Source organism: Monodelphis domestica, chromosome 5 (assembly GCF_027887165.1).
Source record: "Monodelphis domestica isolate mMonDom1 chromosome 5, mMonDom1.pri, whole genome shotgun sequence".
Classification (NCBI taxonomy): Eukaryota; Metazoa; Chordata; class Mammalia; order Didelphimorphia; family Didelphidae; genus Monodelphis; species Monodelphis domestica.
In genome coordinates this window covers 25,012,896-25,025,976 of record NC_077231.1, presented here as the reverse complement: position 1 = coordinate 25,025,976, position 13,081 = coordinate 25,012,896, and the positions used below count along the sequence as shown (strand labels likewise).

At 39.3% G+C, this 13,081-nt stretch overlaps 1 protein-coding gene across 2 annotated transcripts; it reads left to right on the top strand.

Annotated features, from left to right (window-relative positions):
- Positions 1–474: 474 nt before the first annotated feature.
- Positions 475–12,785, top strand: TSFM (Ts translation elongation factor, mitochondrial). Of its 2 annotated transcripts, XM_001380723.4 has the most exons (6): positions 475–655; positions 1,107–1,253; positions 3,233–3,361; positions 4,859–4,981; positions 7,975–8,062; positions 12,227–12,785. In XM_001380723.4, exons 1-6 carry the CDS (start codon positions 554–556, stop codon positions 12,631–12,633), a joined length of 996 nt encoding a protein of 331 aa, XP_001380760.1. In that variant the 5' UTR covers positions 475–553; the 3' UTR covers positions 12,634–12,785. The 2 variants fall into 2 exon arrangements, with proteins under 2 accessions (XP_001380760.1, XP_016282678.1); XM_016427192.2 differs by lacking the exon at positions 3,233–3,361 and having other exon boundaries at positions 520–655.
- Positions 12,786–13,081: the final 296 nt, after the last annotated feature.

Below are 13,081 nucleotides of genomic sequence, written 5' to 3'. Positions count from 1 at the left end.
TTAGTGGAAAGAGTACTGGATTTGAAAAAGCATTTTTTAAAAGCTCCTATTGTGCGTCCGGCACAGTGCTGAGTGCTGAGGATGCGCAGAAAGGCAAAGACAGTCCTCGCTCTTAAGGAGCTCTCTCTGGATCAGTTACGTAAAAAGGCACCTCCCTGGACCCCGGTTTACTCATCTCTTAAATGAGGATGACTCTTTGCACCGTCTCCCTCATCCGGGAAGTTGTGAGCCAAGTATTTTAAGGGTATAAACATCAATATTATTCCCTACCCCGAGCTTTCCCCGTCTTTTTCCTGGACCTAACTGCAGTACGACAGTTATTGGCAAGTGCCGTATAGCGGGTTTGAGGACAATGACCCACCCCTTTTTCCGTTCTAGCTAATCCTTGAGCGACGTTCCATTCCCCCCTCGGATGCCCAACGAATCAGGAAACCTCAGGCTGGTTGATGGCACTGCCCTCCCCTAACTCGAGTCCGGGGCCGGCTTAATAGGTTTGTCCCAGCCGCCGTTCCGTAGGTTCCTCCTTTGCTCCCCCGCCCTTTCTGAATCGCGCATGCACTCTAGGGTCAGCCGGCAGCTGCTGCCGGGGCTGAAGAACATGTCCTTCTTTCGGTCTTTGCGCCTTTTCAGGGACTTGGGGTGCCGGAGCCGTCCGGTAAGGGGATGTGGCCGCGGAGCTCGTATCTACCCAGCCCTCTCCACCACGTCCTCCTCTTTTGCAAGTTCCCTTTCCCACCTAGTCTGCAGCTTTCCTGTCTCCCCTGCCCCCTCCCGCTGCCTTCCTCTCGCCCCCTTCTTACTTCCTGTCTCTCCTCCTCTGGGTTGCTTCCCTCCCGCCCCCTCCTCACTTCCAGCCTCCCCAATCTCCTTTACTCTTCCCCCCCAGTTACTGCCCTTCGCGTCTCTCCTTCCCTCTGCCCACCCCACTCCAGGCTGCTTCTCTTCTCCCCTCCTGCCTCACCTATACTCTATTTCCCCTTCGAATACCTCCTTACTTCATCCCCTACTGCCCTCCGGTCTTTTCCTCACATCCAGCCTCCCCATCCTCCCTATTCCTCCCCCGATCCGTGGGCCCCTTCCTTCTCATCTCCTGCTCGCTCCCCTAGGTGCTCCTGGGTTCCCGCCTCTTCGGAGTTGGGAAGCCCGAGGTGGTCTCCAGCAAGGAGCACCTGCAGAAGCTGAGGCGGAAGACAGGCTACTCCTTCACCAACTGTAAGAAAGCGCTGGAAAATTGTGGTGGAGACCTGACCCAGGTGAGGAAAGCCCCTTAGGCAGGGAAGGAAACTGAGGCTCTCATAGTGTATTTAAAATGACCTCTCCTTAAGTGGACTCCGAGGTGGAGTTAAGTTGGTTTCAGGTCACACGGGTTGGAAGATTTACGGCTAGATCTGAACTCAGGTCCTCCAGTTCTAGGGTAGAAGTTCTTAACTTGTTTTGAGCCTGTAGCTGACTGGCAAATCCATTAGATTGTAACTTCTTAAAGGCAGGGATTGGCTTTTGTCTTTTTTTGTATCCCCATCGATTATGGTAGGAGCTTAATAAATGTTTATTGAATGAGTGAACAATGAATGGGGCAGCATGGTAGCACACTGGATAGAGAGCCAGGCCTGGAGTCAGGAGGACCTGAATTCCCATCTGGCCTCAATTGCTAGCTGTGTGACCCTGAGCAAGTCACTTAACTACATTGTCTAGTTCTTACCATTCTTCTGTATTGGAACTAATACTTAGTATTGGTTCCAAGACCAGAAGGTAAAGGTTTTAAAAACAAAAAAAATGAATGAATGGTGAAACCAGTGGACCCCTTCTAAGAGGAATGTTTTAAATGCATAGGATTGCAAAGGAGATCAATTGTATTTTGTCACAATATTAAAATTTAAGAACTGTAGGTCAAGAACCTCCACTCCCTTCCCACACTCTTATCATGCTTAATCAGTATTTACAATATTCATTTAAGAAATGGTTATGTTTTATAGCAAATATGTCATGAGTCATGCCTCTCATTCCTTTAATCATGCAATTTGCACTTACCAAGCCTCTACTCAAGAGAAACAACTATAACAGAACAGCCCAGCTGACATGTTGACAGCATTCTGAAGTATGCAGAAGGTTATACACATTCCCTCCTTTGGACCTCCCCAACAGTCCTGAGAAGTAAAACATACATTAAAGAGGAGGAAATGAAGTCTCAAAGTAGTTGTGACTTGCCTGATTCACACAGTTAGTATTAAAGTCGAGTGTTAAATAGACCTTTCTGACTCCATAACCAGTTCTCTAGCCACTATAGCAGACAAAGCCTATGGGGCCTTAATTTGGGGAGAATTGAATTCAGGACTACTTCCAGCCTCATATTTCCTAGGAGGAAGAGACTCTTGTGCCTTTCAGGTGGTAAAGAGAGCTAGTCTTGGAGCCAGGAAGACTGGAAACTCAGGGGCCATTCATTTCTGACTTAGATTAGCTTTGTGACCTTGGGACCTTCCTTTGGGAGGTAGTAGAAGGAAGCTTGAATTTGGACTCAGATACCCTTCATGTGGGTAATTTGATATATGCTGTAACTTCCCCAAAGTTTTCTCATCTATAAAATGATCCAAATACATACATATATATAAAACATATCAATTATACATGTGAAATCTTGCAAAACATATTTCCATGTTGGCCAAATACTGGCTTTTCTCAAAATAAATCTTTTTTTTTTAAATTTTTATAATAAAATATACATAATTATAATATTAAAATTTTTTATTATTTATTATGAAGCCAGTTGTGAGGGAAGGTACTATATGTTAGTTGCTCTTATTCTTAATGTTTTAAGCCTTTGCTGTTACAGAGCTGTAACTGAAAGTGACTCAGTGGATAGAGAGCCTTGCCTAGAATTGGGAGGTCCCGAGTTCAAATGTGGCCTCAGATAATTCCTAGCTTCTGATCCTGAGCAAATCACTTAACCTCAGTTGCTTAGCCCTTACCTCTCTTCTGTCATGGAATCAATACATAGTATTGATTCTAAGCTGGTAATAAGGGTTATTGTTTTTAAAAAAGTAGAAGATGAAGTATTTTTACACCAGGAACCCATTATTACAAGACTTGGTTTTTGCTTTACATTCCAGATTGTATTTTATTAAACATCTTGGGGTTCAGAGCAAACAGAGAGAAATCAAAGACAGGAAAACATTTAGACTTTACAGCTCTAGAATTCTTTCTGACATGCTTTTTTTCCTTCTCCTATGATTTGCAGGCAGAAGCTTGGCTACATAAGCAGGCCCAGAAAGAAGGATGGAGCAAAGCTACCAAACTTAAGGGGAGAAAAACTAAAGAAGGGCTGATTGGATTGTTACAAGAAGGAAATTCAGCTGTAATGGTAGAGGTGAGCTCCTCAAATACACCACTTTCCGGGATCTTAAAATATTTCATTACTTGTACCAGATATTTTGGATGGAAAGTTATAAACTCCAGAAGAGCTGTCAGAAACTCAGTGGAACCAAGTAAGCAGTGTAATCAGGAGTCATCAGTATATATGGTCTTAGTGATCTCAGTATTATATAAAAATGCTCAAAGTAATATTGAGAGGTTTATCTTCTTGGTTCTCAAAATACTTTGTTGTTGTAGTTTTTTGAATCCCTTGCCTTCTGTCTTAGTATCAGTTTTAAGACAGAAGAGAGGCTGGGCAATTGGGATTAAGTGACTTGCTCAGAGTTATACAGCTAGGAAGTATCTAAGTCTCATTACTCTCCTTTGTATTTTTATTCTAATTTGTGTTTATCTCTACCTTTAGAGAGGCAGTATTTCACAATAGATAGAAAGCTAGTCTTGGCACCAGGAAAACTGGCAATTCAAGGCCCTTCTCTGACTCAGATTGGCCTTGTGACCTTGGATAAGTCACTTGAAATAATAATTTGAAGAAAAGGTGTTGACCTGCTTAGAGGGAGTTTCCAGTGCCAATGAAAAGTCATGGATCAAATCTTTTCTAACCCCTCATTTCCTCTATTGCCAGGGTGTAAGTTCCTTGAGTGAAGCCACTTGATTAACTTCATCTTTGTATGTGTCCCCAGCTTTGTCTTACCATAGTACTTCTCCTGATGCCAATCACAGCTTCTCTAAATCTTAGCAAATTGGGTTTGAGAGATATTTTAGCATTATCCTTTGGACAATCTGGTGAGGAGCCTCTCCAGATTTAGTTAGTTTGCTTCTTAGACAACAGACAAATAACAGATATCATGGGGGCTTTGACTTGAAACCTTTCCAGCTTGGTGTAGGACTTTTTGGAATTTTTGTCCCACTGGCACAGCCTTTAAAATCTTAGTGTTATGTCCATGCCATGTTCTGATTAGGACTTTAGTGGTTTTCATGCACATCATAGGTATTGCTTAAATGTTAAGTTGTTAATTCAAGGTAGATATGAATCCATGCTTCATCTAGTCTTGGAAGATTTCCTTAAGGGCTTAGAAATTATGTACGTTGACTGATGGAGAGGGGAATGGACTTGGAAGAAGTTTAGGTGTCATTGTAGATGAAGGATCAGAAAAAGGGAAAGGAGAGGACAAACAAGGTAATTGGTCTAGAACGAGGGAATATAAATGGAAGGTAGGAAATAGAATTAAAAGGGAGAAGGTCCAGCTTAGTTATAAACTCACTCTCAAAGCATCACTGGTAATGCTCTGAAAAGATTTTCTCAACTGGCATATGTTGTCTAATTCACTGTGGCAAGAGCCACTTAAATGCCTGGATTTCTGTTGGCATAGGAATAGGGATGTAGTTATGTCTAAAATACAACCTAGCTTTATTTTGGTTTGTACAAAATTAATCCTCGTTTTTAGGAATTTGCCACTAAACTGTTGTTTATGTCATGAATTTTTACCTACAGGTGAATTGTGAGACAGATTTTGTTTCTAGAAATGTAAAGTTTCAACAACTGGTCCAGCAAGTGGCCCTGGGAACCATGCTGTACTGTCAGAGCCTGAGGGAACAGCTCTCCTCATATAGGAAGGTGAGTTTTGGGCTGTTAGTCATCTCTGAGTTCACAGCTCAAACCAGACTCTGTTTCTAAAATGGAAAAAAGGAAGGAATTACAAGATGATCAGATAGAGAAGACACGATTTTAGTATATTTCTGGTCTTCATTGGCTGCCAAAATAATTATTTGCAATGCTTTTGTTGTTTCTTCTTTCTCTCCACCTGTCTCATGTAAGGGTAAAAATAAAAAGGTTGGACTAAATATATAAAAATGTGGTTGCCAACATTATTACTCAAGTCAGGATGACTTTTTATGGTAATTTATTTACAAAAGGAGCAAAAGTGAAAGTAAGGAAATGAGAGAGAGTAGATAATTACTCCAGCCCAGTCTGAACCTGGCAGGGCTTCAGAGGCCCCAGGAAAGGGAGGGCCCAGAGGTAAATTAAACAAGGGTTCTAGCCATGAGGCCTCCATATCAAGGGGCTTCTCTGGAGCTTAGTACCTCCAGAAAAGCTAGGAAAAGGAGTCAGCCTTTTTCACTCACCCACATGGTAGTTTTAAGGGAAAATCCAAGAGCAGTCCAAGGTCCCAAGCCGGAGCTCCTTCAAAGTCCAAAGAGCTGGTCACAGGAAGTTTCTCCCACTTTTAAAGACCATTCCTTTCGACACTGCCTTCCTTCCACATTATGTGGACCAATTGCAGCTATATCTTTGCTTAGGACTGCCCAGGGGGGACATGTGGGTCACAGACCTCCCCATATTTAAGTATACACTTCTGGTGATTAAAAATGGGCTGGGGAGAGTTGATCCCATCTTCGCAGTCATGAGCAGAGACACAGGGAATAAAATGTTATTTAATGGAACTTTAAAAAATTTATTTTATGTATGGAATGGTGGGATGCTATATAAGACTATATAGCATAGGCAAAAGAATATGAACCAAGATTCAGGTTTTAGTAGCTTTTCTTTTATTGTCTGCTCCAACTCCACTTCTCTTGGTACTAGTTTACTAATTTATAAAACAATGTGATGAACCTAAATGATTTTTGAGGTCCTTTTGAAAGAACCTCAGAACTCACCCAGTTTCTCCCTTTGAGGTGCTTATATTCTAAAGGCACTGGTGTTAGAAAAGGTTGTATATAAAAATCTCTTATAGGTGCATAATATTATCAATATAACAGAAAAATGGTATTAGGGTAACTTTATAGTAACAAAGCTGAAGTTGTTGTAAGAGTACTGTTCAGGCAAGCTTGGTGGTTTTTAGGGTTTTTTGCTTATAATTTTTATTTTTATTATTTTTAGTTGGTATTTGTGTGCTTTTTTTTTTTGGTTATAACTTATTTATTTAGAATATTTTTCCACGATTCCATGATTCATTATTTTTCTCACCTCTCTTCCCTCTTTCCTCCCCGAGCTGATAAGCAATTCCACTGGGTTATACATGTATCATTGTTCAAGACCTATTTATATATTATTCATATTTGCAGTAGTGGCCTTTTAATGCCAAAATCCTAATCATCCCCATCGAACCATGTGATTGATCACATGTTTTTCTTCTGCATTTGTGTTCCCACAGTTCATTCTCTGAATGTGGATAGCATTCTTTCTCATAAGTTCCTCTGGATTGTCCTGGGTTCGCAATGCTGCTAGTAGAAAAGTCTATTAAATCCAATTGTGCCACAGTGTATCTATCTCTGTGTACAATGTTCTTCTGGTTCTGCTCCTTTTGCTCTGTATCACTTCCTGGAGGTCATTCAAGTTCACATGGAATTCCTCCAGTTCATTATTCCTTTCAGCACAATAGAATTCCATCCCCATCAGATACCACAGTTTGATCAGCCATTCCCCAATCGATGGACACCCCCTTGTTTTCTAGTTTGTTGCCATCACAAACAACGCAGTTATAAATATTTTTATACACATACTTTTCCCTATTATTTCTTTGGGTTACAAAGCCAGCAGTGCTATAGCTGGATCATAGGGCAGGCAGTCTTTTAAAGTCCTTTGGACATAATTCCAAATTGCCCTTCAGAATGATTGGATCAGTTCACAACTCCACCAGCAATGCATTAGTATCCCAATTTTGCCACATTCCCTCCAGTATTTATTTTCCTTTGCTGTCATATTGGCCAATCTGCTAGGTGTAAGGTGGTACCTGAGTTGTTTTTATTTGCATTTCTTTAATCAGGAGGGATTTAGAACACTTTTTCATGTAATTATTGATAGTTTTGATTTCTTCAGCTGAGGACTGCCTATTCATATCCCTTTTTATTTACCATTTGTCAATTGGGGAATGGCCTGGTTTTTTGTAAATTTGACTTAATTCCTTATATATTTGGGAAAGTAAACCTTTATCAGTGAGTTTTGTTATAAAGATTTTTTCCCAGTTTGTTGCTTTCCTTCTAATTTTGGTTTGCTTATATATTTTTAAAAATTTGTTTTTTGATTACACCAAAATTCCCATATATCTTCCTTCTTCCTTTCCCTACCTGAAGCAGACAATTGCTCAGCTTAAAAATATATGTATATGTAAACTATGTCTTTTGTCACTTGTTTATTTCTCACTTTTTCTGGAGTCATACATTTACAAGTTATTCTTCAAACATTCATTCTGTAGTTGTATATAACATTTTCTTGTTTCTACTTGTTTTGCTTTTCATAATTTCATGTAGATCTTTCCATGTTTTGTTTTAAATTAATCTGCTCTTCAGGTGCCACAACTTGTTCAGCTATTCTCCAATTGATGGAATTCCTCTCAGTTTCTACTTCTTTGCCACTACAAAGAGAGCTGCTATAAATATTGTAGAACATTTTTTCTTGATTACCTTGAGATACAGATCCAACGTGGTATTGCTAGGTCTAAGGGTATACACAGTTTTATAACTCTGGTCATAATTCCAGATTATTCTCCAAAATGGTTGAATCAGTTCACAGGTCCACCAATAATGTATTAAGTGTCCCTATTTTTCCACATCATAAACTTGCAATTTTTCAATTTGATCTTTATTTTCCTTTCTGTGCAAATTCAGGGTTTTCTAGAGACAGCTGAACTTTCTCAGCTTAGAGCTGGACCTGATAGAGAAGATTCTCTCAAGGACCAGTTGACATTATTTATTGGTGAGTATTGGTAGTAGTAGGCCCTAGAATGAGATTGAGAATAGAAATCAAAAAGTGGTTCCCATTAGGTAGACTTATTTTTAAAAAATCTTATAATTTCTCAAAGCATGGGAGTAGAAATAAAAGATATTCAGGCTTCTGGGTATTTGAATCCATATGCATCTAGTTCTTTGGACTTTATATTTCTTTTCAAGGCAAGAATGATCAGTCGGGAGTCATGGGAACCTTTCTAGTGAACTTGTCCAGGGTAGATTGTTGTGGCGAGGGGAATTTTGATTTATCTTGCATTCCCCTTGTGAGGACTAGGGGGTTGGGAGGATGGTTGTGGAATCTTGGAAATCAGCTGTTATGTGAAGTTACAGACAATGAGAACAGCCTTTTAACCAGATCTTCTCACACTGTCTGCAATATATTAGTGAGTCAGAGATGAGGAACCAGGTTAGACAGAAGTGTAGGGAGTTGGTTAAGTAATTCTGGAAGTATCTGGGTGTTTTCGCCTTTCTTTTTTCTGGGGAATTACTGTAACTATTGAGCAGATGCTTGAGTTATTTTTAAAATTAGTTTTCATTTCTGGACATCCCTTTTTTGTACCCTTAGGATATAACTCACTGGGGTCAGTATTTATTTATGCTTGTGTTCTCTTGAATAAATCATAGGTAATTATTGAATTTGCTATTCTGTTCCCTTCTCTCCTGCCCCTTTGGCTCTTTCCTTACTTCTTTAGAGGGTGGCATTGATAAAAGGAGAAGTTCCAGGTAATTTTTGCTGCTTGTGAGCAACTCTGGGGGAAAAAATTTCAGGGGAGAATTCATTTTGAAACTGTTGGGTAAAAATGAAGTTTGGGAGTTTCTGGGATTTTTGCTGTGTCCTGTTATACCACTTTAAGATTCTGTTTATCTAACGTGGCATGTTCATTCATAAAAAAAAAATATTTATTTTGGGCATTCATTTTTCAAGAGTTTCAAATTCTCTCCCCTTCTATAGCCCCTCCCCAACCCATTCAGTAGACAAGCAACATGGTACCTAATATACACATGAAACCATGTAAAACATTTCTATTTTGTCATGTTGCAAGAAAAATGAAATGGAAAAAAATGTGTCACACAGTACTCAGAGTTCATCACTCTCTGGAATTAGATAGCATTTTTCATCATGAGTCTTTGGAATTGTGAATAGTTAAGTCTTTCAGATTTGGTTACAGTTATAATATCATTGGTACCCTGTTCTGCTCCTTTCACATTTTATCAGTCCACACAAGTCTTCCAGGGTTTTCATGGCATGTTCAGAGCAAGGCACTAAATGTGCCTGACAAGCAAAGACAAAAAAGAAATTGTCCTAGTTCTTGAGGAACTTAGGTTCTCTCAGAAGTGATAACCATGTACCTAGATGAGCAAACACAAAGTATGTACAGGGTTATACAACTTCATGTAAACATTTAAAAAAAACTCTTCATTTTTGTCATTCTGTCGCGGTCATTTCAAAACCCTCCTCCAAAGTCACTGTACTCATTCATTAGTTTTTCAGTAAGTCTTCCCAGGCTTCTCTGAATGCCTTCTCATTGTTTTACTGCCCCACATTTCATGTATCAGAGATGTTTTGACTATTCATTTATTCAATAATTATTAGATCCTTATTCTATTAAAAACATCAAAAAAACAAAGCCTTGCAGTTTCCTTGGTGTATATATCTAGTAGCCAACTCACTGTATCAGAGGGGAAGGACAGCTTAGTCACTTCTCAAATAGTGCCAAATTGATGTCCAAAATGCTTCAGTCACTTCAGAACTCTTACCAGCAGTGGACCGGTGGACCTTATTACACCCACATAGTGTTCCCATCTTTTGTGACAATTTTTTTTAAACCTTTACCTTCATTTTAGAATTGATATAATTGATATTAATATCAATTCTAGTACCGGTTCTAATGCAAAATTGGGGCTGTGACTTGCCCAGGGTCAGCTGGAAGTATCTAAGACCACATTTGAACTCAGGACTTCTTGTCTCCAGTCCTGGCTCTCTATCTATTGAGCCACTAGCTTTCTCAACTTCTTTTGTTAATTTTGTCAACTTACATAGTGTGAGGTGAAATCTCAGTTATTTTCTTTTTGCTTTTCTTTATCAGTCCTTTGCAGCATTCTTCCATATGTTCATTTATAACTTATAGTTCTCATGCAAGCTGTTTGTATCTTTTGGCCACTTCTCTTACTGGGTAAGGTAGGAGTTGGGAAACTATGGCGTGCAGGCAAAAATCAAGACCCCTCCCCCTACTTCTGTAGCCAATGAGCCAAGAAGAGTTTTTATATTTCAAAATACAATAAAACTTCATTAAATGCAATAAAATGTTATTTTAAAAAGTAAAAACCATTCTTGGCTCCTGGGTGTACAGAAACTGAGGGTGGACCAGATTTGGCCTAGGGATTGGAGTTTGCTACCCCTATATTAAGGAACTGTGTATGTATCACTTCTTTATGTATTTTGTTCATAAGACTTGGGTCATGTTTTATGCAAATTTTTTCCCTATTCCATTATTTCTCTTCCAACTTTTCTTCCTCTAACCATAGTTTTGAAAGAAGCTCGTCCCAGCTTTTCTCTTTTATGGCATGACCCTTACAAGTTATTTCAAGAGGGAGAAAGCACTAATAGTTGTGAGAGGATAATAAAGACCTCGTATCAGTGGCTGTATTTGAAATAAGCTTTAGGAATTTTTCTTGACAAGCTTCAATAAACATGAACACATCTTTGTAAAAAAGGAAGTGGAAGAGGGGATTGTGTATGAAACCAACTCTTAATTCCATTTTTAAGATTATCTGTTAATATTTAGTACACTGACTCATTTATCTTTGTTTTCCTACTACTCTGTTCTGTGTAGTTTAAAAAATGTTTCATTGATAATCTCTTTTTTTGGTATCATTGTCACTCTTTCCTGTTCCCCTCAACTTTTCCCTTCCACGAAATCCCATTGGAGTAAGAAATAAGTATAGATAAGTAAAAAAAAAATGCCCACATTGGGTATATCTAAAAATATTGTGTCTCATTTGGCACCTCTGGTCCATTGCCTCTCCATGAAGAAGTGGGAAGCTTGCATCCTTGGTCTTCTGGAGATTGGTTATTGCATTAATCAGAGTTCTTAGGTTTCCAAGTCATTTTCCTTTAGGTGTTGTGATTGTATAAATTGTTCTCTTTCTGCTGAGAACTTCACTGAGTCTGAATTCATGCAAGCCATCTTTCTAGCCACCTCTACATCTGCCCCTTTTGCCATTTCTGTTGGCTCACAATATTCTCTTGCCTCTCTTAACTATTCATTCCCCAATTAATGGACTTCTGCTTCGTTTTGAGTTCTTTGCAACCATAAAAATGCTTCTATAAATGTTTTTGTAGACATGGGTCTTTCCCCTCTCTTTGACCCTTTTGAAGTATGTGTTTTGTAACTATATGGCTGTGTCAGAAGTCACAGTTTAGCTCTATATTGTTTTCCAGAATGGCATAATCAGTTCCACCAAGTGTAGTGGACCTGTTATATATTGTGGAGCCATGGTTCCATTAACAATTGCCTTTTTTTTAGTCTGATGGAGGTGGGATGGAACCTTGAGTTATTGCTTCTCTTTAGATACAATTGCTGATTGCGCCTATTTCTTGTTTTGAAAACTGTCTATTCATTTATTTTGATTGACTGATCATTATTATATTTTTGAATTAGTTCTTTAGGTCTTAGATATCAGACCTTAGCAAAGAGATTTGTTGCAAAGATTATCCTTCAGCCAGATGCTTCTCTTCTAATTCTCACTGTGTTGATTTTGTGTAAAATCTTTTCAGTTTTGTTTTGTGAGAGTTGCTCATGATATCTCTTTTTGATCAATCTTCTCTATTCTTTGATGAACAACTTTTCTTCTAGCCATAGTTGTGAAAGGTAGTTTATCTCATTCTCTTTTTTTTCTTAATGGTGTAGATTTCAGGAGGGAGACAGTCCTATTTTAGTAGGTGAGGGTGGTGATTTCAAGAAAGGCTTTGCCTTAACTGGTGGCTCCTGAGCTGGGCTTTGAAGGAGATTAGGGATTCTGCCAGTCAGAAGTAAGAGGATCACATTCCAGGAGTGGAAGGCCGTCTGTGCAAAACATATCGTGCATATGATGATTGTGATAGCTCTGCTTAAGTTTTGTTTTCCTGCAGGCAAACTGGGAGAAAATTTGACTCTTAAACGAGCTGCATGGGTGACTGTACCAAATGGATTCTACATTGGTTCCTATGTTCATGGAGCAATGCATAGCCCCTCTCTCGGTAACATGGTGCTTGGAAAATATGGCGCACTCGTCATCTGCCAGACAACTGAGAAGAAACAGAACCTTGAAGACCTTGGCCGACGACTTGGTCAGCATGTTGTGGGAATGGCTCCTCTGTCTGTAGGCTCAATGGATGATGAGCCTGGCGGAGAAGAGGAAACAAAGATGCTTGCTCAGCCCTATTTGCTGGATCCCAGCATCACCTTGGGACAGTATGTAAAGCCCCAGGGTGTGTCGGTGATAGATTTCTTGCGATTTGAATGCGGAGAAGATTTAAGAACAACAAAAACAGAATAGACTCCAGAGACATTCTAGACCTCCTGAGGGGATTGGTTTGATCATAGTTTTAGTAATACATGTGAACTATATTTCTCTTTGCATATATGGTAAAACTGAAAAGGTAATTCCATGCAGCAGATCTAAATAAAGATGATTTCCTCCTTGTAGAATCTAGCCTTCTTCCTTGTTTGTGAAATGGTGGGTTTTGCTTTTTTATATTGTGAATTTGATGTGCTTTGTCAGTATAGCCCTGAAAGTGCAGAGAGCTATATTGGAATGTAGAATGTGAGTAAGTTGCTTATCTCTTGCGTTCAGTGAAATCTTGGCCCTTGCATGTTTTTAATTTTGCTTTTTTTTCCTGGGCATTCCCATTCATTTTAACTCCAGTAAATGGGTCTAAATACATTTAGATAATAAATAACTTAGAGAAACCTTGCCAGGAATATCCCAAGGCCCCACAGGTGGC